Source organism: Chrysemys picta, chromosome 7 (genome assembly GCF_011386835.1).
Source record: "Chrysemys picta bellii isolate R12L10 chromosome 7, ASM1138683v2, whole genome shotgun sequence".
Classification (NCBI taxonomy): domain Eukaryota; kingdom Metazoa; phylum Chordata; order Testudines; family Emydidae; genus Chrysemys; species Chrysemys picta.
This window is the reverse complement of record NC_088797.1, coordinates 42,632,201-42,658,381: the sequence shown is the minus strand read 5'-3', so window position 1 is coordinate 42,658,381 and position 26,181 is coordinate 42,632,201. Positions and strand designations below refer to the sequence as shown.

Genomic DNA, 26,181 nt, shown 5'->3' with positions numbered 1-26,181 from the left:
GCCCGCGCAGTTGCGCGCTGCTTTTGTGAGCATTGTAAACACCTCATGCATTATCCTGCAGTATGTGCAAAACCTGGCTAGGAGCCGCCAGCCCGAGGAAGATTGTGAGGAGGACATGGACACAGACATTCCTGAAAGCAATGGATGTGGCAGTTGGGATATCATGGCGGCACTGGGGCATGTTGATACAGTGGAACGCTGATACTGGGCTCAGGAAACAAGCACAGACTGGTGGACCGCATAGTGTTGCAGATATGGGATGACTCCCAGTGGCTGAGAAACTTCTGCATACATAAGGCCACTTTCATGGAACTTTGTGAGTTGCTTTCCCCCGCCCTGAAGTGCCGGAATACCAAGATGAGACCTGCCCTAACAGTTGAGAAGCGAGTGGCGATAGTCCTGTGGAAGCTTGCAACGCCTGACTGCTACTGGTCAGTCGGGAATCAATTTGGAGTGGGCAAATCTACCGTGGGGGCTGCTGTGGGCCAAGTAGCCAGGGCTACTGCTAAGAAGGGTAGTGACTCTGGGAAATGTGCAGGTCATAGTGGATGGCTTTGCTGCAATGGGATTCCCTAACTGTGGTGGGGCGATAGATGGAATGCATATCCCTATTTTGGCACTGGACCACCTTGCCAAACAGTACATAAACCACAAGGGCTACTTCTCGATGGTGTTGGAAGCACTGGTGGATCACAAGGGCACTTTCACCGACGTCAGCGTGGGATGGTTGGGAAAGGTGCACGACGCTTGCATCTTTCAGAACTCTGGGCTGTTTGGAAAGCTGCAAGAAGGGACTTTCTTCCCAGACCAGAAAATTACCGTTGGGGATGTTGAAATGCCAGTAGTTATCCTTGGGAACCCAGCCTACCCCTTGCTCCCATGGCTAATGAAGCTGTACACAGGCAGCCTGCACAGCAGTAAGGAGCAGTTCAACTATAGGCTGAGCAAGTGCAGAATGGTGGTAGAATGTGCCTTTGGACGTTTAAAGGGGTGCTGGCGCAGTTTGGTGAGTAGGTTAGACCTCAGCGAAAGCAATATTCCCATTAAAAAGCAACAAAGAGTCCTGTGGCACCTAAGGTTTTACAGATCCAGACTAATACGGCTACCCCTCTGATACTTGACAATATTCCCATTGTTATTGCTGCTTGCTTTGTGCTCCATGATATCTGTGAGAGTAAGGGGAGACATTTATGGCAGGGTGGGAGGTTGAGGCAAATCTCCTGGTGGCCAATTTTGAACAGTCAGACACCAGGGCAAATAAAAGAGCACAGCAAGGTGCGCTGCGCATCAGAGAGGCTTTGAAAAACAGTTTAATGACTGACCAGGCTACGGTGTGACAGATGTTTGTCCTTGATGCAAACCCACCCCCCTTTGGTGAATGTACTTCCCTGTAAGCCAATCCCCTTCTCCCCTTTGACCACAGCTGGCACAGGAAATAAAGTCCCTATTCTGAATCCATTCATTCTTTATTTATTTAAAAAAACTTGAGATCCCTGACAATGCTGATTAGTAAAAGGTAGCCCGGGTGTACAAAGGGTTTGATAACAGGGTGGGGTGGGGAAGGACAAGGCCACATTGCTTATTGTAGCCACAGTACAAATCAAAGCTGTTTGAATGACAGCCTTCTGTTGCTTCGGCTATCCCCTGGAGCTGAGTGGAAGGGTGCCAGGAGCCTCCCCCCACACACTCTTGGGCATCTGGGTGAGGAGGACATAGAACTTGGCGAGAAAGGCAGGTGGTTACACAATGGATGCAGCAGTGGTCTGTAGTCTAGTTGCCTTTCCTGCAGCTCTACCAGACACCTCATCATGTCCCTTTGCTCGTCCGTTAGCCTAAGCATCTCCTCCTGCATGTTCCAATCATGCTCACTGTATGCTTTCCTGGCCTCTGCCACCGAATGCCTCCATGCATTCAGCTGTGCCCTATCAGTGTGGGAGGATTGCATGAGCTCTGAAAACATGTCATCTTGAGTGTGTTTTTTTCATCTTCTAGTCTGCAATAACCTCAGGGATGGAGTTGATGCGGGGAGCATAGAAATACTTGCAGCTGGGGGGTGGGGAAGGGAGAGTAGATTTTAAGAAGGTTCATTTCTGAGAACAAAAGGGAGACTCTTTCCCAGTGAATCAAGCAATTCACAGCAGACAGCACATGCGTTTTGGTACAAGGTCGCATTTTGCCTTTTATATTGAGCAGCTGCCGGTATGGTGACACATCACACATGGCTGGGCAACAGAATTCGGTTTCCAGGCAGCCATGGTAAGCCAAAGGGTACGTGGGGTTGGCTTCTTCCACGTTCATAACGTGTGGGAATGTTTTCAAACTGCAGCGCCCTCCTTTCCCATAGCAACCAATGCTGGCTGGGTTGGCCGTTTAAAAGGAGGAGCTGTGGTTGCTGTTTAAAAGGAGAGGCTCTGGTTTTGGGGTGGATGTGCAACACACCCTCCATCCCCGCGTGGCTATTCTCCGGGATGATCCCTTTTAGCCAAGCGCAAACAGCCCAGCATGACCGGGTTCCAATGTGTCGGGGATTACTGGTCCCTTACAAAAATTCCCCTGTTTCAACCAGGAGACCATGAATGATATCACTCTCCTGAGGCTGACACAGAAAGATAAAGACCGAATGTTGCATGAATGCGACCAAAACCCAGCCATGCTTTGTGCTGCAATGATTCCAGACCACTGGCTTGGTATGGTAAGGTGTCCTACCGTGGAGGAAGAAATAAGGAACCCCTTCCCAGAAACCTTCTGCAAAGGCTTTCAGAGTACCTCCAGGAGAGCTTCATGGAGATGTCCCTGGAGGATTCCCGCTCCATCCCCAGTCATGTTAACAGACTTTTCCATTAGCTGTGCTGGCCGCGAATGCCTCCCAGTTGTTCAGGGCAAATCAGACATTAAAAACAATTTCTTTTAACCCCTGTAATGTCGTTACAAATGTGCACTCACCACATGTGCCTTCTCCGCCTTCAGGGTCCGGGAACAATACGGCCTGGGAGGATATTGGCTCCAGGGTAAGGAAAAGGAAATATATCAGCATTTCTTCTGCTGGATCGGAGTTCGGCCTGCACAGATTCTTCTCCCCATACAGCAATCAGATCCAGTGTCTCCCGTTCGCTCCATGCTGGAGCTCGTTTACGATTCTGGGACTGCATGGTCACTTGTTCTGCTGAGCTTGCCACGCTGACCAAACAGGAAATGAAATTTGAAAGTTCCTGGTGCTTTTCCTGTGTACCTGGCTAGTGCATCGGAGTTGAAAGTGCTGTCCAGAGCAGTCACATTGGAGCACTCTAGGATAGCTCCTGGAGGCCAATACCATCGAATTGCACAGTGCTGCATCTACACTACCCCAAATTTGACCCAGGAAGATCGATTTTTGCTGTACTCCTCCCTGATGAGGGGAGTAGTGCCTTCGATTTTAAGAGCTCTTTAGGTCGGCGGAACGGGTTGACCTTGTAAACTGGAGTAATAGTAATAGGATGAAATTTAATAGTGAAAAGTGCAAGGTCATGCATTTAGGGATTAATAACAAGAATCTTTGTTATAAACTGGGGACACATCACTTGAAAGTTAACAGAGGAGGAGAAGGACCTTGGAGTATTGGTTGATCACAGGATGACTATGAGCTGCCAATGTGATATGGCCGTGAAAAAAGCTAATGCAGTCTTGGGATGCATCAGGCAAGGTATTTCCAGTAGAGATAAGGAGGTGTTAGTACCGTTATACAAGGTACTGGTGAAACCTCATCTGGAATATTGTGTGCAGTTCTGGTCTCCCATATTTAAGAAGGATGAATTCAAACTGGAACAGGTACAGAGAAGGGCTACTAGGATGATTCGAGGAATGGAAAACCTGTCTTATGAAAGGAGACTCAGAGAGCTTGGCTTGTTTAGCCTAATCAAAAGAAGGCTGAGGGGAGATATGATTGCTCTCTCTAAATGTATCAGAGGGATAAATACCAGGGAGGGAGAGGAATTATTTAAGATCAGTACCAAAGTGTACACAAGAACAAATGGATATAAACTGGTCATCAGGAAATTTAGACTTTAAATTAGATGAAGGTTTCTAACCATCAGAGGAGTGAAGTTCTGGAATTGCCTTCCAAGGGGAGCAGTGGAGGCAAAAGACATATCTGGCTTCAAGACTAAGCTTGATATGTTTATGGAAGGGATGATATGATGGGATAGCCTAATTTTGGCAATTAATTGATCTTTGACTATTAGCGGTAAATATGTCCAATGGCCTGTGATGGGATGTTCAATGGGGTGGGATCTGAGTTACTATAGAGAATCCTTTCCTGGGTATCTGGCGGTGATTCTTGCCCACATGCTCAGGGTTTAGCTGATTGCCATATTTGGGGTTGGGAAGGAATTTTCCTCCAGGGCAGATTGTAAGAAGCCTGGAGTGTGGTGTGTGTTTTTTTGGGGGGAGGGGGGGCTTCCTCTGCAGCGTGGGGGATTCTCTGCACCTTGAAGTCTTTAAACTACAAGTTGAGGACTTGAATAGCTCAGACATAAATCAGGGGTTTGTTACAGGAGTGGGTGGGTGAGATTCTGTGGCCTGCGTTGTGCAGGAGGTCAGACTACAAGGTCAGAATGGTCCATTATGATCTTCAAGTCTATGAGTCTTGGAAGTTGCCTTCTTTAATGAAATATATTAAGAAAATAACAGGAGGGAACAAATTTGATCAAATAATTAGCATGTTAATGCCATGTTAAGATGGCGTTAGGATGAAAGTAACTTAATAGTAGACGGGAATTCATGTGAGTTAATGAATACTTACCAAAGTCTAAACCTTTACTTCTTTGGTAATGACAGGTTTCAGAGTAGCAGCCGTATTAGTCTGTATCCGCAAAAAGAATGGGAGTACTTGTGGCACCTTAGAGACTAACAAATTTATTTGAGCATAAGCTTTTGTGGGCTAAAACCCACTTCATCGGATGCATGCAGTGGAAAATACAGTAGGAAGATGTATATAAATAGTTTCCCCATGTTTATTTTTCCCCCTACAGTTCCTTACACCTTCTTGTCAACTGTTGGAAATGGGCCATTTTGATTACCACTACAAAAAGTCGCCCCCCCCCCCCCCCCCCCGGCTGGTAATAGCTCACGCTCACCTTAACTGATCACTCTCGTTACAGTGTGTATGGTAACAGCCATTGTTTCATGTTCTCTGTGCGTGTGTGTGTGTATATAATATAATATACACACACACACACACACACACACACACACACACACACACACACACTCTTTTCTTTGGTAGTGTGTCTCATTGCTGAGACTGCATAGAAGGAACGTAAGAAAACTTGTAGCTATTTATCATGAGATAATGACTTATCAAAACTAAATTGGAAATTAATTTTAAGGGGTTATTTGTTTTAAAGTTTGCCACTTTACCAGAACTGCATTTCTGTTATTTGTAAGAATGGAAGTTGCAAAACCTGAGTTTTAAGCAGTTGAGTAGATGTTGCAATGTAAGTACAGTGACCTCAGATTGTCATCTCTCAAAGCTCAGTTACATTAAAGGGATGTTGCACTGTCTTACTTCAAACTTGCTAAGAGGATTTTTTTTTTTTTTTAAATCAGGATATCTTTCCAAATTTGTTATATAGTGTTCAACCCTTTTTATCGTATCTGCTTACCTGAGATGGATGCCTTAGAAGTATGTAAGATTTGAATTAAAGTTGCTGAGGGGAAATGGTCAGCATGTCACTTATCTGAATGTTTAAAAACATGGAGGAAAATACTTATTTCAGTTGAAAAGTGTACATGGAAAGCACTCTTGTAATGCTTCAAAATAAGCAGTATGCAAGTTCATGAATGTTGAACTCAAACCCAACATTTACGCTATCAAGAAAAGTAATAGAACTATAGAAATGAACAAATGCCATCCGGCAATTTTTTCAGTACAGTAGTCAAACGGAAGTTAATTTCTTTTAATATTAGATTTATCTACAACAGTTTTTTATAATGTAATTTTCAGTCCAAAGCATCGGAACCCTTTCAGGATCAGTTAAATTGAAATTCAGAAGGGGTGTTTTCGGTTTAATTATAATGTTGGTACCCAGACCTCACTTGTTAGTGTTTTGACATTGCCATCCCCATCTATCTTGCCTCCCTCATGGTGCTCTTCCTTTTCACACTATTCATTAAAAATAGTTATTGCTCTTTCCCATTCAGCAATATGCAGTTAAAGCTTTCAATGCCCAGATTCAGTTCTGTCTTGCCATGGTGCCACCTTTGTATTGTGCTTGTATGTGCCCAATTAACAAAATTATTTGCAACATAGCCAGAGACTTTCTCCACATACTTGCAGTTAACACAAAAGAGAGATGCAAAATCAACAGAGTCTTCCACAATTTGCGTTAAGGGCATCTTTTTCTGCTTTCAACACACTTTAATCAATAGGAGCAAATGACACATGTAGTTCCTTTTTTGTCTCCTATAATATGGTTGGAACTTTTCTAAAAGTTAACACAAAAAACAAATGCTTCATTTTTTTCCCTACTGTGGCCCCCACAGTTTTGTGTAATAAAGGCTGTCTTTTAGGATGCCCTAGTTCCCTCGAAGTCTGTCATTCTTGGACTTAACACATAAGAAAAGTAAATGCAGCTAAGTAAATATTTGCAGATTGGCTACTTAGACTGTAAGCTCTTTGGGGCAGGACTGACTTTTGAGAGTGCAAGGATTCCTCATGTGAATTCCCTTCTCCATGGAAAGTGGTGTTTTATTAGACCTTTAATCAGCTATTTACAACTCAGTTTCTTACTAAATCTAAATTAGGCCAACAGTTATTTGTTTCATCTTGGACTCTTAAAAATGAAAGTGGTCATCCGGGATAAGTGTGTTGTTACTTTCATTCAGTTTGCCTGTGATTAACTTGTGAACTTCAGTGTTGGTTTCCCGTATAGAATTGAAAAAAATATTATGCTGAAGTAACTTTACTCTGTGTCTTAAAAATCTTGACTTGTAGGAAACGTATGTGGTTTCGGGGGGAGGGGCCCTATTGGAAATCTACAGTATTTTGCCCAATATGTCACATATGACTTTTTAGTTGTCAAGCTGTGGCTCTTTTTTCCTTTATACCTGCTCACTTTCATAAACTTAGTGTTATTACCAGCTGGAATTTCAACATTGCAGCTATTTGGTGAGTGTTGTGAATAGACATCTTCTGAATATCTTGAAATCATGTATTGATTTTTCAGGCAACTAGGTCTCTAGCAGAACCATGCTAAGTCATGTGGAGCCAAAATTCATGGAGAAAATACTTTCAATTTCATTTTGTTTTTTTCTGTGGTGGTCAATGCCATAATATCTGAGCAATTTATCAGAACAGTCCTGTGAGGTATGGAAGTATTATCCTTAATTTACAGATGGTGAGTGGAAGCACGGAGTGAGTGCCGTGTCCAAGAACACAGAACAAGAGGAAATCTGTCAAAGCTGGGAGTAGTACTCAACCTGAATCTTGATTCAGTGCTTTAACCACAAGATCTCCTACCTTGCCTTTCTTTCATGTTTAAATGAATTTTTTAATAATTTTGTTTTTAGAAATTAAACTGCATAAACTAGCATACTGTTTTTGGTGCTAATGTAACAATTTCCCCCCACCCCACTCTCTCCCTTCTTTAGCGTTGTGTGGTGCTGCGTTTTCTGAAGTTTTCCCCAAACCGCAATAAGGTAAGACACAACACACTCTTCTGACTTGATACTGTTCACCCATTGTGTTAAGAAACTCTCCACTTCTATCCCATATTAATACCCACTTTTATAATGGAGTCCGTTCTAAGGCCTATGCAATAAAGTTTTGGAGGCCACTGGGAAAAGCATTGTGCTGATTTGTTAATTTGGTGCTGCTCTTGGCAGTACAGATTCAGTAGTAGACATTCTGACAAGGAACTGTTAAGGGTTTTTTCAGTATATGATACTTTAAAAAGCCCTAAGGAAGTGGGGTGGTGCTATCAGTCCATTATAAATAGCTTCTACCCTGGCCTAGAGTTGAACAATTTAGTGGTAACCTACTACATCAGCTGTAAAACCAAATATTAATCTGACATGCCTTACAGTATCTGCAAGAGCTCATTCTTTTAGGGCTTTTCTACAGGAACACTTAGTTATTTGGCACTATCCTGCCATGCACTGTATACATGTGACCCTACTGCTGCACATTAGTACTTTTTAGTGGGCTTTGATCTACCATGCTTTGAAACTGGGTAGATAAATGCTCAGTATAGGATTTTTAGTGTGTGGCAGCTAGGGTGACCAGACGTCCCGATTTTATCGGGACAGTCCCGATTTTAGGGGACTTGTCCCGCGTCCCGACCTTACATTTGTCGGGATGCACTTTGTCCCGATATCGGGGGACCGTCTGGTGGAGGACACAAGCCGGCACTGCCGGCGCCACTCACCTCTTCTTCCTGGGCCCTGAGGCAGCTCAGCTAAACTCCCAGCGCCTGCCTGCCCGCCGGCCGGCAGGAGCCTGCAGAGTGCTGCAGCCCCACTCCCCAGGCACGCACAGAAACGGCGAGGAGGTCTCCACTGTGTGCTGCAGGGGAGGGGGGGCTTGTAGGCGCTGGCAGCGAGCCCCCCGACCCGAGCAACCTTAGGAGCCAGAGGGACGGGACCTGCCTGCTGGATGCTCCCTGGGAGCCGCTCCAGGTAAGGCTAGCACTGCCTGGGACTCACCTGGCCCCCTGGCAGGTCCTTCTGGCGGGGGGTGGGGCTCTGCGTGCTGCCCCCCTCCCTCCCCGAAGTGGGGAGGTGGAGATTGAGCAGAGGCAAGCTGGTGGGGGGCGGGGTGTGGAACTGCCGGTAGGTTCTCAATTTTTCCTGTGCTCTGGCAGTTTTTTTTGTTTTCTGTTTTGCTGCCCGCTTGTTTTTTGCTCCGTTCCACCCACCCCACCCCCCCGGCGTCCCGATATTTGACCTCTGTCATCTGGTCACCCTAGTGGCAGCAAGGTCTGTGCAGTGGGCTAGTGTGGGGTACATTTACTTCCCGGCTAGTCATGACCTACCCGTATTTTCCGGCGTATAAGACGACCTTTTAACCCAGGAAAATCTTCTCAGAAATCGGGGGTCGTCTTATACGCCGGGTGCTGAAACTTCCGAGCCGAATCTGCGGTCACCACATATGTCTCCCGGGCTGCTGCGGCTGCCTCCGCTCCCTCCCGCCCTGACAGGAGCGTGGGAACCAGCTGCGGCTGCCGCGGAGTGCCCGGGCGGGGGGATCCCTACGGGGGAAGGGAGCCACGATCCGCACGGGAGCAGGCCAGGGGCGGATCGGGGCGAACAGCGGGGGGCGGGAGGGCATCTTGTCCCAAGGGGTGACGGCTCCCGGACAGAGAGAGTGAGCGAGCCGGGGGCCATCGAGGCTCAGCTGATTAAGACCTGGGGTCCCCGGCGCCTTTGATCTCCGCTTATCAAAGCGAGCCCTCAGCAAGCCTCTCTTGACACGCTGAGCAAACACAGTCCCGGCCCCAGAGACAGCGCTGAGCCCTATCAGCTGCCGAGCCAGTGCGCCGGACGCCGCGTTGTGCGGGAAGCCAGGCAAGCCGGGTCCCCTGCAGCCCCAGCCCGCGGGGCCCAGAGGGCTGCGAACCAGCCCCACACGTGGGGGGAGGGAGGGCACTGCCACGTGCCCAATCGCACCGGACACCGCGCCATGGGGGGGGGGGGGGGGAGCTGCTCTAGTCTGTGTGTAACCTGCAGGCTGGCACGGCACCGACCCTGCGGCGCTGCGCAACGTGCAGGCCGGCACCGTTCCGTATTAATGAAGCGCGGGGCAGGGGGGAATTAGCCGGGCACGTTACTGAAGTCCAAGCCCATGGCCAGAGCTTGTGCAGTGCAGCCCGCTCGCTTCCAGGGCTCCTAAGTAGCCAGCGCGCCTCTTCTGGTGCACGTCCTGGGCAGGGCAGCCCGAGCGGCTGGCTCTGCTTGTAGGTAACCAAGGGGCGGACTGGCTTGATTTGGAGCCAACTGTTACAGCTCTGCGGAAGCACAGGGCTGGGAGTCTTATGGGAAGTGCCGCAGGGTGGCCCCAGGGAAGCGCTGCGCTAAATGAGAGCAGAGAGGCGTGAATCCCGCCTTTTAATGGATGAGAGCACGCAGCCAGGGCCGGGAATAAATGATTCTGGGAATAAAGTGATAACTCTGTGTGTTCTTGGGAATTGATTCTACTGTTTGAGGCCTTAAAAGTTCCTACTAAAGCAAAGGGGCTCAGCTATCAATGCTGAGTAACAGAGCAGCCAATAGTGTACATTAACTGAGTCCTGTAGTGGGAGCCCACCTTACCATACAGAGGGGAGACATCTTTTCACACCTCAGCACCCTGGTTTCCCTAGGTGCGCCATTATAAAAGAATACTTAACCGTGCAGCATAGGCAGTTAGACACCAAAACCCAGAGCTAAAGAAGCACCCTGCGTATGCGCCAAAACTTGTCTCTTACACCCTGTTGGTCCAATGAAAGATACTACCTCACCCACCTTGTCTCGCTAATAGCCTGGGGTCCACCCAGCTACAACACTTGCAAAAAAAGTGTGCGTCAGACATGCTCCCCTGTTCAAACAGATTTTCTTCCTCATAGCAAAGCCCTAATGTGCTATGCCAAGCCTTTGTTTATTTCCTATTAGCCGAGATAAGCTTGCCTGGAAACTACTGTTTTTACTTTCTCAGATCTCGCTCCTGGCGCGCATGTGCAAGATCTGAGAGGCAGAGACGGAGGTAATAGGATACAAGGGCGGGCCAGACGGGTGAAAGAGGCATGTTTGCACTACCGCTCTGATTGTCTTGGAGACAGGGAGGGCTGGGCAGGCAGGGAGAGCTGTGTGGAAGCAGAGAAAGAACTGACAGGAAGGGGATGCAATGCTGACCAATCCAAGCAGGCTTTGTATACAACAACCAGCCAATCGCCGTTAAGGTACATCGCTTGCCGTGATTGGCTGGTTGTTGTATACTGGGTACCACATACAGTACAGCACCAGTATCTGTACCTGTTCATACAGTACAGCACCAGTATCTGTACCTGTTCATACAGTATAGCACCAGTACATACAGTACAGTATACAAATGTCCAACAGTCAAAACCCCATCATGGCTCCACCAGCAAGAAGAAAGAAATATGAAGCCAGTTTCAAACTTAAAGTTGTAAACTTTGCCATGGAACATAATAACTGCGCTGCTGCAAGACAATATGGAGTAACAGAAAAGATGGTTCGGGACTGGAAAGCAAATGAAAAAGCATTAAAGAGTATGCCAAGGGGTAAGTGTGCATTAAGAAGAGGCACCCCACATTGGCCAGAACTTGAAAAACATGTAGCAGACATGGTGAATGAGCATCGCCAAAATGGTTATGTAGTGACACGAAATAAAATACGTTTGTTTGCACTTCAGTGGGCCAAATCTAACCCAGATCACAGCAACAGATTTAAGGCCACTGTATCCTGGTGTACTAGATTCATGGAAAGGCATAAGACGAAAATTGCCCAAAAATTACTTGCAGATCTTGATAGCAAAGTAAATAGTTTCCATCGATACATAATAAAACAGCGCACTAAACATGGCTATGCGTTAAGTAGTATTGGAAATATGGATGAAACTCCAATTAATTTTGATATGGTTGGAAATAAAACTGTCCATCAAAAAGGTGAAAAAACAATTTTAATTAAAACAGGACATGAGAAGTCCAGTTTTACAGTGGTACTAGGATGCACAGCTGATGGCGGCAAACTGAGACCAATGATGATTTTTAAAAGAAAAACAATGCCGAAACTCAAGGTCCCTGTTGGTTGTTTTGTACATGTGAATGAAAAAGGCTGGATGGATGAAGAAGGGGTAAAGCTATGGCTTGATAATGTATGGAGCAGGCGACCAGGTGGACTTATTCAAAAATGTAGTCTACTGGTGTGGGATATGTTCAGGGCTCATTTAACTCCCAGCACCAAGCAAAGGCTTGCAAGACTAAACACAGATGTGGCAGTTATTCCTGCAGGATTGACATCGTTGGTACAGCCACTGGATGTGTGCCTAAACAAGCCATTTAAAGATCGCATTCGAGAACAGTGGAGTGAATGGATGGTTAGCGGCGAAAAGTCATTCACAAAAGAAGGAAACATGCATGCTCCACAGTTGGATGTTTTGTGCAAGTTTGTCATAAAAGCCTGGAATGATATTGATGCAGAAACAGTAATCAAGTCTTTCAAGAAGTGTGGCATATCAAATTCATTAGATGGTATGGAGGACGACTACTTGTGGCAAGATGAAGAGGAAGCCGAAGCTGAGACCACACCATCTGATACGGAATTCGATCCATACGATGACTGCCTTACAAATGTATCACAAGATGTCATTGATGTACTTATGATATCAGATGACGAACAGGAGGATTTTGAAGGCTTTTAAAGGGAAACTGTCAAGCCAAGGACTGAGGCTAGGTCTACACGGGGGAGGGGAGGGGGATCGATTTAAGATACGCAAATTCAGCTACGCATCCGAGCCGACTTACCCCTCTGTGAGGATCGCGGCAAATCGACCGCCGCGGTTCCCCCGTCGACGGCGCTTACTCCTACCTGCGCTGGTGGAATACGCACGTCGATTCGGGGATCGATTTGTTGCGTCCCGACGAGACGCGATAATTCGATCCCTGAGAGATCGATTTCTACCCGCTGATCCAGGTGGGTAGTGAAGACAAGCCCTGAGTCCTTTTTATGTGTTTATATATAGCCTCTTTCACATTGGGGTACCAAACATGACTAGGGCCTCTGGATGCTACCACAGCATAAAATAATTGTAATTGCCTTTCTTGATCAGCAGTTCTGTTCCCATTCCTTACTTCAGAATTCTTCTCTCATTAATGCTTCTTGAGTCATTGGCGGCTATTGCTCAAATATCTCAGACACTTTGTTCTCAAGGTTAGAAATATTTTGATTCTGCAAAGAGAATGCCCCTTGCAAGATTACACTAGATATTATGTTAGGCCTTGGGTTTTTTCCCTATCATCACTAAAGGCCTGCTGACATCTTATGAAAAAATTGTCAAAAAACTTCCTTTGTAGACAGTGCTGTTCATGTCAGTTTTCTTCACCTTCCTTCTAATTCATAAATTCAGAATCTTTATTATTTAGTTCAGCCACTCTTGCTGTTCACTCCTCACTTGAAATCATAATTACCTTGAGTTTTGTACATCACACTAAGCCCTGATTGCATTACAAGTACAATAATTTTGTTATCAATCTGGCCTGGTTCCAGCAAATGCAGTTGAGCTCTGTCTACTCAGCAGCAAAAGAGTTGAGCTAAAGAATAAGCGTTAGCAATAGATAAACATGTAAGCAACAAAGAATTTTTTTAAATGAATTGCTTTAAAAAACAAACCAAATCCTAAATGTACGCTTTATGTACTGCAGACAGTGGATGGATCTCTTTGTCACAATTCTGGGATAACTGTACCTCTGACCCCTTCTTGGCCTCCTTGAGGGCACCCTTATTCAGGACTCAGGCCTCTAGCTCTCACCTCTTCAAGGCAGGAACTCATGTCCCTCTCCCACCAGGCTGGGGATTTAGGTTGCAATTTTCTTGCAATTTATTGTGATTATCACAGCAGGGGTGACTTGAGTCTAGTGCCTGCAGTTCTGCGCTCTCTGAGGGGCTATGGCTGTGTTTACCAGTAGTCAGTCAGCCTTCACAAAGCAAAACATATTTATTTAGTACAAAAGCATTACAGAGGAAACATAAAATAATAAATGGTGTACATGCTGTGACACATGGCAGTATCCTGCAATATCCTTGGGGGGAAAAAAACCTTATTGAATTAAGTTTAAGTATTTTTGAAGTCCATTGTATTAAATGTAAAGGTTATGCATTATTGTGGGCTGGGATTGTATGTAATCTCTCTACGGGGGAGATGGGATGTGAATCCCGGGAAGTGTTATGAACTTCAGAGGACTGTATTGAACAATGTACCAGACAAGAATGGACTTTTGGGACAGACAGTGTCAAGTGGTTTGCTCTGGGAATCTCTAGGGGCAAATTCCCCACCTCTGGTTATGCAAAAACCCAGCCTTTTGAAGGAATGCCCTGAGGAGAGAACCATTGTCTGGTGGTTACTTGCTCTTAGGGTCTCATGATCAAAGGCCCAAGCTGTATAAAGGAAAGACTAACCCATTATTGGGGGTGTTCTGGGCTAAAGCTGTTACGAACTTGTAACCACAGAAACTCCCCTTGTTGGAGTTGGGGAGTGGCTTAAGAATAAATGTCCTCGCTTACAAAGCGCTGTGATATAACTTGTAGCTGCTGGCAGTTACAGCTGTTCATGGCTTTTTGCAGAGAAAGCAAAGCACAGCTGCTTGGCCTGTTTAGGCAGTTTTCAGAGTGGCTTGAGGAGACTATCACAATGCAGACAGGGAACTGTGTATCCTGGGAAAATCCCTGGTCAGGAGAGAGACAGATGCAGATCTCTGCCCAAGAGAGATGAGTCCTGAGGAACCTAAAATGGGTGCCTTTGGTGGACTGTAGAGGGGGAATTACATGTGCAGTTGCCCTGAACTGTGACCTGCATGCTAACCATACCAGGTATTACCCAGCATCTTCATGGGATACTGGTACACCTCTACACCGATATAACGCGACCCGATATAACACGGATTCGGATAGAACGTGGTAAAGCTGCGCTCCGGGGGGGCGGGGCTGCGTACTCCGATGGATCAAAGCAAGTTCAATCTAACGCGGTTTCACCTATAACGCGGTAAGATTTTTTTGGCTCCCAAGGACAGCGTTATATTGTGGTAGAGGTGTAGGTCTCTGTTCCTTGTTCCAGAGTTAGTCACTCTGAGTCAGCTCAGGCTGACCCTTTATACAGTTTCTAGTTATTTGTTTACTGGTCCTCCTGAGCCCAGTTAAAATCAGTATATGCAGTTTCCCCCAGGGGGGTAGTATGTCTACAGAATTGTTCACCTATCTGGATTTGCATTAGTTACCTCCAAGTGATTTCAGATTCCACAGGGGAAACACATAGTGAGCCAGGAACAAAAACGTGCCTTGATACAAAAATCTATGATTATCTTATGTACCCATAGCGACTGGCACATCTCAATATAATAGTCTTTGAAAGTTTCCATGCTTCTGATGTCTCTCATCTGTCACATCTGCTGGAAGATAAAGAAGTCAACCCCATGAATCCTTGGCAAATAACAATACAAGGTGACAGGGGAAACTGAGTCATGCATATTCTTTCATAAAAATACATCAGAAGTTTACCAGTTTTCCACACTCCTTAACTATATTGCTTCCTAAGTATCAGAGGCCCTACTTAAGATGTGCCATGCTAACGATATAATAAATAGGCAACAACTGACACTGACATACGTCACTATTATATGTGTCTAGTAACTCGATAACCTCTGATATTTGGCTAGCTCTGAAAACAATATACTCTTATGTTAAAAGAAACAGAGCAAAATTATCTGCTACAGTGATTGGGACCTGGCCTGCTTAATACTGGAAACTCCAAAAGCTATTTTTTCTATAGAATGTAGTGGAAAGTTGTGCAAAAATTTGACTTTCAGAATTTTCTAATGACTGAAGTGAGCATGAAGCTGCGCATCATGTTCACTTGTGGCCCTGTCAATAAATGTTCTGTTTCTAATTACTGGACAGAGCTAAGTCTTTGTCCCTATTGGTCTTATAAAGGAGCCTACATCTTTTGTTGTAGGACCAATTTTGTACATTACTGTCTTGTATCTAAGCCATCAAAAGTTAAACTGATTTTCCTGCTCTGTTTTTCATACAAGTACCCTTCACTAAATTCCACTTGATTATCAATATGTTTGCAGTTGTTTCATCTGATTTTTAGGTACAGAATACTTTAAAAGGTAAAATTTATTTCACTTCCCTGATTCAAAGAGGCTAGTTTGTTCCTTCCCCACTCCTTGGAGAAGTATAATGGGATAGTTTAGTTGACCTTGGTATACTTTTCGGCCATTATGTTGTGGTTATATGCTGTCTGCATTATTCAGAGAAAAACATCAGGTCTTGCAGTCTCAACGGAGCTACCTAGTGACAGTCCTCTTCTTTTTGGTTTACCATGGTGCTTGTCTTAAGCGCTTCTAGGATGGCGTCTCAATCTCTTGGGAGATGAGATGGTTCTGGATCCAGACATTTGTACTGGTGCACCAACATCGAATGAAGTGAAGTATGCCATCTCTAAACTGTAAAATGGACGCGCAGCCACTGCTGATGGCATCCCCTCAGAGCTGCTAAAATGTGCTATTGATCCTGTAGCAGAATCACTTCACCACTCCAGACGAAAGATGGCCAGAACTGGAACCCTGCCTACTGCCTGGAAGGACGGTATTGTGATCTCATTCTACAAGGGCAAGGGACTGTGCAGTGAATGTAAGAGCTACAGGCAGATCACCTTGCTTTCCGTTCCAGGGAAGGTGTTTGTGCATGTTTTGCTGGCACACCTGGAGCCTTTGCTACATGGAAAGTGTCATCCCCAACAGTCAGGCTCTACGAGGAACAGGTCCACATTAGATGCCATTTTGGCCCTTTGCTTGTTGTCGGAGATGCATCGCGAGTTCAGGAAGCCCCTGCATGTAGTGTATGTTGATCTTAAGGCTGCATTTGATACAATAGACCGTGTCACGTTATGGAAGGTCTTAAAGGGCATAGGTGTCCCTACCCCTCTGCTGGACTTGATTAGAGAGCTGCATAATGGAACCACTGCCCGTGTTTGTTGGATGAACCGGATGTCAGTGCCTTTTAAATCAGGATCTGGTGTTAGGCAGGGTTGCGTTTTGGCCCCTGCACTTTTTTTTTTTTTTTTGGTCGGGCAATGGATTTCATAATGCAGCATTCCATCAAGTCCATAGGCATTGAGATCAGTGATCTCTCACTCACAGCCCTTGATTACGCTGATGACATTGTTCTTTTAGTACAGAGCCCTGACAGGTTTCATGAGGCACTCCAGCATATGGAGGGGGAGTTAGCAAAGAATGGTCTCATGTTTCATGGTCAAAGACAAAACTGCAAACTCTAGGACCGAGGTCCACCTGTGACTCCAATCACTTTGAACAATAAAACCGCTGAATCAGTTTCCAGCTTTTGCTATCTGGGTTCTATACTTACCAGCTTCTCCAATTCTCACATGGAGGTTCTCTATCGGATTGGCATTGCAATGTCTGCCACGGGCCATTTACAATGGATATGGAATCAACATAATCTCAGTATGACAACCAAGTTCAGGATTTATTCGAGCTGTACCCTTCCCATACTGTTGTACGGGTGTGAAACATGGACACCACGCCACGCATACTGGACAAAACTGAAGGTTTTCCACACAAAATGTCAACGTTGTATATTGGACATAAAGTGGAATGACTTCATCTGTAATGTGGATGTTTATGGTTGTTTGGGTTTACAGACTACTGGGGCCACTGTCCGCAGGTGGCACCTTACGCTTTTTGGACATGTTGCAAGGATGCTGCAAGACGTTCCAGCGAACGCCATTCTCCGGGTGGCTTATAATGTTCGGGATAAAATCCCACCAACCGAGGGATCGAGACGGCCCAGAGGCAGATTCCCTATTACACTGGTTCATAAAGTCTATTCTGATGTTGGACTTTCAGGCTGTCAAGCTTTCGTGGTTGAACAGGAATGTACCAAATGGCAAACGATCGCTATGGCCGACTGTTTGGGACAGCATTCTTCTTCTATGCTTAGCCAATCTATCTCACAATACTCAGTACACTGCTTTGTTTCTAATCAATAAGGGGGTAATTTGCATAATACAAATAGCCCTGCAGCTGATGGTAATATGCAGATATTAAAACAAACCAACAAAAAAACTCTATTGGATTATGTGAAGACTGGCCAAATAGCCAAGAAGCTCATGTTTTTAATCTTTATTTTGAGTGACCCTCCTGTTGGAGGGATTCAGCACTCAACCTTACAAATATTACATTTAAAGAAAAAACATAAAAGGTATCCTCTTAAAATTGCTGATGTTGTCCTACTAATTACTTAAATGGAAAACTAACTTTCTTTCATTTTCTATCCTTTTTCCATTGTTTGTTTTTGGTTAGTCAGACAATACTCTTGTCAGCAGCTCCCTTTCATTGGTTCTTTATATTCAAACGAGCAGTGTTGGCAGAAAGTTTATTTGCTGCTTTAAAATTCACATGGAGACCATACACTGCTTTTACCTCACCCCTTCTCCTCTGCACACCCCGAACAGTCCTACTTCTTAACTCCTCTCACTCTTATTTAAGACTACTGCTTATACTAAATGAATTGCATTATATCCTTCTCCATATCTGTTTTTGTAAGGGAAGGTTTTTTCATAAAGTTAGTAGAATGATTAATTCTTAAACTAGTGGACATCGGAAATAACTTTGTCATGGGTAGTTCATTGACTCAAACTCATTGCAAAAATTCTTCATGCATCTGAATGTGCTTGAGATGTTGTCAAGCTTAGTAAAATGTAAGTTGAAACCTACTCTCTGTAGTTTGAGAGAGTAAACCCCTCACATAGAATCTGTTGGAGTTGTTTATAGTTTGGCATGTTTGTAACTTCAATTTCCAGTTCTATGATGTCCAGTTCAGCAATCCTAACAACCATCAGTTAAAAGTAAAATTTACTCCACTACCCCTTGTTGAAAAACTTGCATATTAGCTTGGAGTCTTGTGAAATAGTAACACCACTCCCTTAGTATTCTATGACTTCAGGTTACTATGAGTCAAGGTGACAGCGTGGAAAATCACAAAAGACTAGGAAACAACTTAATCACCATTACTTTTAAATTACTGTGCAAGTTCATCGATTCATAGATTACAAGGCCTGTGAGTAGGGGTGTGAACGATTGTGTTCATATAGTCTAATTTCTTGTATAACACAGACCATAGGACTTCCCTGGATTAATTCCTGTTTGTCCAATAGCTGTGGATGAACTAGAGAATATCTTTCAGAAAAAAAATCCAAATCTTAATTTTAAAAGGCCAGTAATGGAGAATCCACCATAATTCTTGGCAAGTTGTTTCAATGGTTAATTACTCTCCCTGTTGAAAATTTGTGCTTTATTTATCTTCTGAGTTTGTCTTCCAGGCATTGGGTCTTGTTCTAACTCTGGTAGGTTGAAGAGCCTACTATCAAACTTTGGATTCCAATGTAGGTACTTACAGACTGTGATCAAGTCACTCCTTAACTTTCTCTTTGTTAAACTAAACAGACTCAAGGAGCTCCATCACTATAAGGCATGTTTTCCAGTTCATCAGTCATTCTTGTGGTTCTTATCTAAACCCTTCTCAATTTATCAACATTCCTCTTGTATTGTGGACATCACTACTGGAATACTGTGTCCTGTTCTGATCACACTAGTGCAGAGGTGGGCAAACTACGGCCTGCGGGCCCCTCCTGCCTGGCCCCTGAGCTCCTGCCCCAGGAGGCTAGCCCCCCGGCCCCTTCCCTGGTGTTCTCCCTCCCCCGCAGCCTCAGCGCGCCCTGCCGCCGGCGCAATGCTCTGGGCGGTGGGCTGCGAGCTCCTGGGGCAGCGCAGCTGCAGAGCCCGGCCTGACCCCGTGCTCTGTGCTGTGCAGCTTGGCTGTAGCGCCGCCAGCCACTGGTGCTCCAGGCAGCGCGGTAAGGGAGCAGAGAGCAGCCATGTGTGTGTGTTTAGATAGAGGGCAGGGGAGTTTGGGGGGGGGGGGGTGGATGGGGGCAGGGCACTCAGAGGGTGGGGAGCAGGGGGGTTGAATGAGGACAGGGGTCCCAGGGGGCCAGTCAGGAAGGGGGGGGTTGGATGGGGCATGGAGGGGCAGTCCGGGGCAGGGGTTCCGGGGGCAGTCAGGGATGGGGCAGGGGTCCCTGGGGGGCTGTCAGGGAACAGTGTGGGTTGGATGGAACAGGAGTCCCGGGGGGGGGCCGTTGGGGCGAGAAGCAGAGGGGAAAATGGGGGGGGGGGGGCTCACACCCCTCCCCTAACTGGCCCTTCATACAATTTCTGAAAGCCAATATGGCCCTCAGGCCAAAAAGTTTGCCCACCCCTGCACTAGTGCCAAATCCAGAGGTAATATAACCTCCTCACTCAAGATTCCCCTCTATATTCATCTGTTATAACCTTGGGCTTCTTACACTCTCCAGGCTCGGGTAACTGTTGTCATCACCATGCTTTGCACTTGGAAATTTTACCTGTGTGTCATCCCTCACTGCTCCTTTATTCCCTGCCCTCAGGATCAGAGTACTCACTAAAACGATGGTAGGTGCTCTTCTAAGGCCACTGCAGGAATACCCAGTCATCAAAGCTTCACTCAAGACTTGATTAGCAAATTCCATTAATTACAAGTAAACCCACAAATTAACTAAGTTACTGTTCATCTGTAGTCTAGGCCCTGGAAAGGTGGCATTTATATTCCCCAGTGAATTAATATCTGGTGCCTTGACAGTCCGTTCCTGGCATCTGCAGCCAGGTCCCAGCATAGCCCATCACTAGCCAGCAAATCTCAACTCTGCCTTCCAATGGTCCTCCCCCAACTACTGGAATTTGGACCGACTTACCAGCCACAAGGCCTTTAACAAAGTCTTCAGACGTTACATTATTATCATGTCCACCCACAGTTTACTTCCCCTACAAATCCTGTACATAAAATAATACTAACTGAACACATTACTTAACATATTCCACAACATCCAAGGATCACATAGTGATTAGTCCTTTTGGTCACAGCATCACACTGGGAACCCATGTTTAGTGGATTATCCACTATGACCCCTGAGTTTTTTTTCAGTCACTGCTTTCCAGGATAGAGTATCTCATCCTCTAAATATGGCCTACATCCTTTGTTCCTAGATGTATATATTTACATTTCATACAGTGGATAACACTTCTACAAATACTGTTTTTCTATGTAGCGAAAGCAAAGGGGAATGGAGTTCTAGTATCTGTCTTTTTATTATCCAGGCTCTTGTATAGCTTCCATCACAGTAATATCCATGTATATTGTCAAGTTTTAATGTCCCAGTTCATAATCATGACCTGGATGTCATTCTATCGTAGCAGTTACTCCTGAGGGCCTAGTCTGAGTAATCATCACAGGCTTCAGTTTTTTTTGAAGGGTGTTACCAGTTTTGCCTATTACTTTGGGGTACACTTATTTACTAAAGTTACTCTTTGAGCCGCACTTTCATGCTGCCACCCTCCTATGCCCCTGTACTCAGCAGGCTGGGTCGAGCCGCAGTTTCATGTTTCAATTGTACTGGTAGTAACCCACTTGATGAACAAACCCCACAGGGTTCTGTAATTCTATCAATGTGCTGCTTGTGTCACTTGCATTTTCATACGGAGTTCTACTTCTTCCTTCTGCAGGTTCTCTCCCAGTGGAGCTATCTTGCAGGACCTAGGTCCCCCAGGGCTGCGTTTCTCCCACCCCAGAAACTATCTCTCTCTCTCTCTCTCTCTCACACTCACACACCCATCTGAGCGAACCGGGTCAATCAGCACTCCCAAGCTGACCCCTTATATGACTCTGGACTCAACAGGCTGGGTCGAGCCACACTTTCATGTTACCATTGTACTGGTAGTAACTCACTTGATGAGCAAACCCCACAAGATTTTTGGGTGCTACAGGGACCTTTAGCTTAGGTAAGAGGAGCGTTGCTGCAGAGCCAATGTGGAAGCCAAAAACACAAAAGAGAGAGAGGGAAGGAAGCAATCATCTTAACCATAAAAGTTATTTATTGCCTGGTAATAACCATACAAGGAGAGCCAAACAAAACAATTAAAATATTAAATCTAGCTTAAATTTGATTATAAAAGTCAGGTTTAGAAAACTATATCTGATCACACAAGTTAAGGTTACAAAGCTATACCTAGAGTAGGAAAAAAAAGAGAGAGAGAGTTGGGTTTCTCACCACTCCGTGAAGCTTGAATCGATCAGGGGTCCCAGCTGGGTGGTGGTATCTGAGGGTCCGGAGTGCTGGAGACAAGCAGAGCCCCAGCACCATCAGTCAGGAGAAGATGAAGTCCCAATGGAACTGATGCAGATTTTGGATCCAGGGATCAGAACCCTTACTTGAGCCTGGGTAGGGGATTTTGTAGGGAAACAACAATGGTTAAAGGGAGAATACTAGATTTGTTTATGGGTAAAATGATGGCTCAAGGGAGTATACCAAAGTTGTTTTGTTCAGGCTAGACCAGTGGTCCCCAACCTTTTTGTGTCTAGTAACACATTCATGTTTTCAGAAGAGCGTGGTGGGCGCCAATAATTTTTCAAGGCTTATTTTGTATTTGTACATTAAATAATACGAAAAACATCATATTTAATGGTAAGAACAGATTTAAAATTTTTATTAAAGTGAATGTTTAAAATGAAATAGACACGAGTTAAGAGGCAAGGTACTGTACATCTGGGGTCAGGCTTGGGTTATGGGGGGGGTTACAGGTATCGTTTGCAAGGATGTAAAGATACATACATATCGCATAACCTGCATAGACCCAGATTGGGGTGCAAGAGTTTTTAAATTGTCAGTGGATAAGTGGGCTCAGGTATGCCACCCATGGAATGAATAAGGAGTCCAAGTCAGTATCGGTGTAGCAGATAAGTACATGGGTGGGGTACCCTTGGTCTGTCAGGGAAGGAAGTGGGTTGTTTCCCTGGTCGGTGGTCTTGGTTACTCAGTGTGGTATTGACGGTGTCCTGTGATGTGTTCCGTATAAATGTCTCTGGACCACCTGATGGTGTTGGACACCATGAGCTGTCTCATGAGCCGGGCGTAGCGTCGACCAACTCCGCACGCTCTCAGAACTGGCTCGTTGTGGGGGTCCCAGGAGCCCAGGGCTCTCACGATCAGGGCGTGTATCTGGACCTTGAAGCCCTGGGCTCTCAGGGTCTTGGCCAGCGGGGTGTACTTTGATGTCTTCTGTGCCTGGGCCTCGTGGAGGGCCGGTGACCGGTTTTCAGAAGGCACCCTTTAAATACTATGAGTCCAGAGAGAAGAGAGAAGCCGGAGAGAAGCCGTGAGGACAAAGAACATCGGTGCCCACAGTCCCGGAGTACTCTGTCCCCAGCAGGCGTGGGGCCCCGGCTTCTCTCCCCTGCTAGGCACTAGGCAGGCCCTGCGCCTGCCGGGGCAGGGCTGGCTCCAGGTTTTTTACCGCCCCAAGCAAAAAAAGGTTTTGGCTGCCCCCCACCCCAGCCCTGGGCTCTCTTCCCCCACCCCTTCCCCGCCGCGCGCCCGCCCGCCCTCCCCCCCCAGTTCTCTCCGGCTTAAGCCACGGCACCGCGCCTGCCTGGGACTGAGAACACCGGCGCCTGCAGTCCCGGAGTTCTCTGTCCCCGGTGGGCATGGGGCCGTGGCTTCTTTCCCCTGCTGGGCACTAGGCAGGCGCATGTAAATGCCCCGGCGGGCGCCAGGGCGCCCACGGGCACCACATTGAGGACAACTGGGCTAGACAATAGAACTGCTTATTCCTGGCTGTAGGCGGTGTTCTTTCCAGGGAGCTCACAATGCAGTTAGGCAGCTTCAGTATTTTGGACACCAATAAAGGATTTATTACTAGAATTGGTCTGATCATGCCTGCATACACCCAGCTCAGTAGTTAACATCTGGAGCAGAGATCCCCCCATCCTGCAGTGCTTCCCTGCTTCTCTGGTCCCAGAGTTCAGTGCGGTTCTTGCCTTGGAATCTCTGTTTTCCATTCTGTATGCTAAAGGAGATGCCTCCCTGTCCCATCTTTGATGCAGATGAGGCTAGGGGAGTTGCCTTAATCCTGTCACCCTTGTCGGGAGGGGTTTAGGTGCGTCTCCCACTGCCTTTTCATTGCTTTTTATAAGTTTTTCTTCTGATTGGTTTTGGTTCAAGCAGAGGCGGGGGGGTGGGGTGGGGAATCTTTCGTGAGTCAGATAGGCTGGATACACAGAGCTGACAGGTAACAGGGGCATCTGCAAAACTTCAATTCAGAGTTGTCCCATCAGCTTATAGACTTGTTCTTTTCCCCTCCTTTTCATAATTGTTACTAGTAAATTGCATACTGATGAACAGAGTATGTACCAGATATTTGAAATGTGCTTTGGTATTTCAGTGAATACTATGGCAGCAGGAGTGATTGTGTGCATCATCTGTGCAAACACTGCTGTAGCATGTTATGGAATTGAGTTCTGAAGTGGAGCTGGTTTTAGCTGGTTTCAGCATTCCATATTTTGGCTGGCAGGAACAGTGATTGTCAGACTGTAGTTTGAAAATCCTTTTTGTATTTTAAATAGAATATTATATAATTTTAATGTTATGACATCCTTTTCATATTTAGAAATGACTAGTTTTTCTTGGAACAGAACTGAAGACTTAATGTTTGACCCTGGAGGAGTTTATCAGCTTGAAGACCAAAGCTGTGTACCCAGCTGAAAAACCATGATTTTAGAAGCCCAGTAATTTGACAGCCATGAAAGTTAAGAGACAGAAAAGGCCTTCTAGGTCATTTGTCTGCAATGGAGGATTGCTTTGTAGGTATCATCTGTCATAAACCTTTAAGCACAGAAATATGGCCTCTCCTAATGCAAAATATTTTAAAAAGAGGGTGCTGTAACAAAGGGTATTCTTACACAGGTGGGGAGGTATCCTGCTGAGATTTGTTGCCTGCTGACCAACTTTTGTTGTTGTTTGTTCATGAGTCAAGAAACAAGAAATCAATTATCTATTGAGAGGTCATTGTTTAGTACTGAATATTCAATATTGGCTTCTGGTTTTGGTACATTTTCAAGCAAAACAGAGAATATTCCTTTCCTTAAACTTTCCCCAGGCTCACTTGAGCCTCCACAAAATAACCTAAGGGAGAGCCAGCCTCACAGTTGGAAAAAGAAAATGCAAAGGGGTAATGATACTTGAGTTAATTAAATAAGACAAATCTTAATTTGTCTAGAATGACAAAAATGTCACCTGAACACTTCTGCGTCTTTCTCTTCCTACTGGTTATGTAATAGTCTATTATATAATCTTTTTTCATATTGGTAATCCTTTTTGGTTACTGGAAATCAGACTGAGCTACTACAGATAAGTAAACTCAGGCAGTGTCTACACTACAGAGTTTTGTCGATGAAAGTTATGCCGCTTTAATTAAAGCACCTTAATTAAACCTCTGTTGATGTCCACATTATGCTCCTTGTGTCGGCAGAGCACATCCACATTAGCAGCTCTAGAATTGACACAGAGCAGTACACTGTGGGTAGCTACCCCGCTGTGCCACTGGCCACAGGGTGTTTTGGGAAGGGTTTGCAATGCCTCTTGGGGCAGGTACAGTGTCACATGATGCAGGTTTCTCAAGCCTATCGTTCTATGGGCATCCTACTAGATCGCCAGCCACTTTTCAACTGAAGTGGGTGGGGAAGTGTGGGTGGGGGAGGGGGGAGTGTGTGACAGGCACTGTGTATGTGTGGGGGAGACAGAAACAGTGTGTGTTGGGGGAGTGTGTGTCGGTATGCTGTCTCTCAAAGTTCAGACAGCAGCCTGAGCAACCAATTCTGAGGCAAGGAAAGGGGTCATCTTCTTCCCCCCCCCCCCCCCCCCCACGCTCCTTCCCTCCCAGTTCCCTGTAAGCTGTGCAGCAGCCTATTTAGCGCTGCACAGATGCACAGGGAACCCGTCTGGGCGGGGATCTGCCATGGCCGGAGGAGGGGTGCCCCTTCCCCGGTCCCCAACTCAGCCTGCAGCCCAGACCTGCAGTGGCCGGATCGGGCCCAGCCCCAGAGAGACGCCTATCCTGCTGGGGCTGGGGGAGGGGCGCCTATTCTGCAGCTCCAGAGCTCCTGCGGCAGGGAGAGGCACCTTTCCCCGCCAGCCCAGGTGCTGCTGCTGGGAGAGAGCGCTGGGGAGAGTTGTCTCTCCCCGCTGTAGCCCCAGAGCACCCTCTTGCACCTCAAATCCCTTATCCCCACCCCACCCCAGAGCCCCCCCGCACCCCCAGCTGGAGCACTCACCCCCTGCACCCTAACCCTCTGCCCCAGCCCTGAGCCCCTCATCCCTGGCTCCACCCCAGAGCCCACACCCCCAGCCCTGAGCTCCCTCCTGCACTCCAAACCCTCAGCCCTACCTCCACCACATTAATTTTGTTATGTGCAAAATTCATTCCGCATGCACATGGTTGGGAAAAATTAGAGGGAACACTGTACTCCCCACTGTCCACATCAGCCTCCAACTCTGCTACAGCACAG

At 46.1% G+C, this 26,181-nt stretch overlaps 1 protein-coding gene across 4 annotated transcripts in view; it reads left to right on the top strand.

Annotated features, from left to right (window-relative positions):
- The window catches only part of IPPK (inositol-pentakisphosphate 2-kinase), a 103,548-nt gene that overhangs the window by 31,971 nt on the left and 45,396 nt on the right, over positions 1-26,181 (top strand). For 2 of the 4 annotated variants that reach the window (XM_042861721.2, XM_005309337.5), the window contains exon 2: positions 7,627-7,674. The exons of 1 other annotated variant lie outside the window; for it this stretch is intronic. In XM_042861721.2, coding sequence (XP_042717655.1) covers positions 7,627-7,674 — 48 coding nt within the window. Of the gene's footprint in view, positions 1-7,626; positions 7,675-24,309; positions 24,478-26,181 lie in introns of all 4 variants that reach the window. One more of the 4 variants, XM_065551265.1, reaches the window with a different exon arrangement.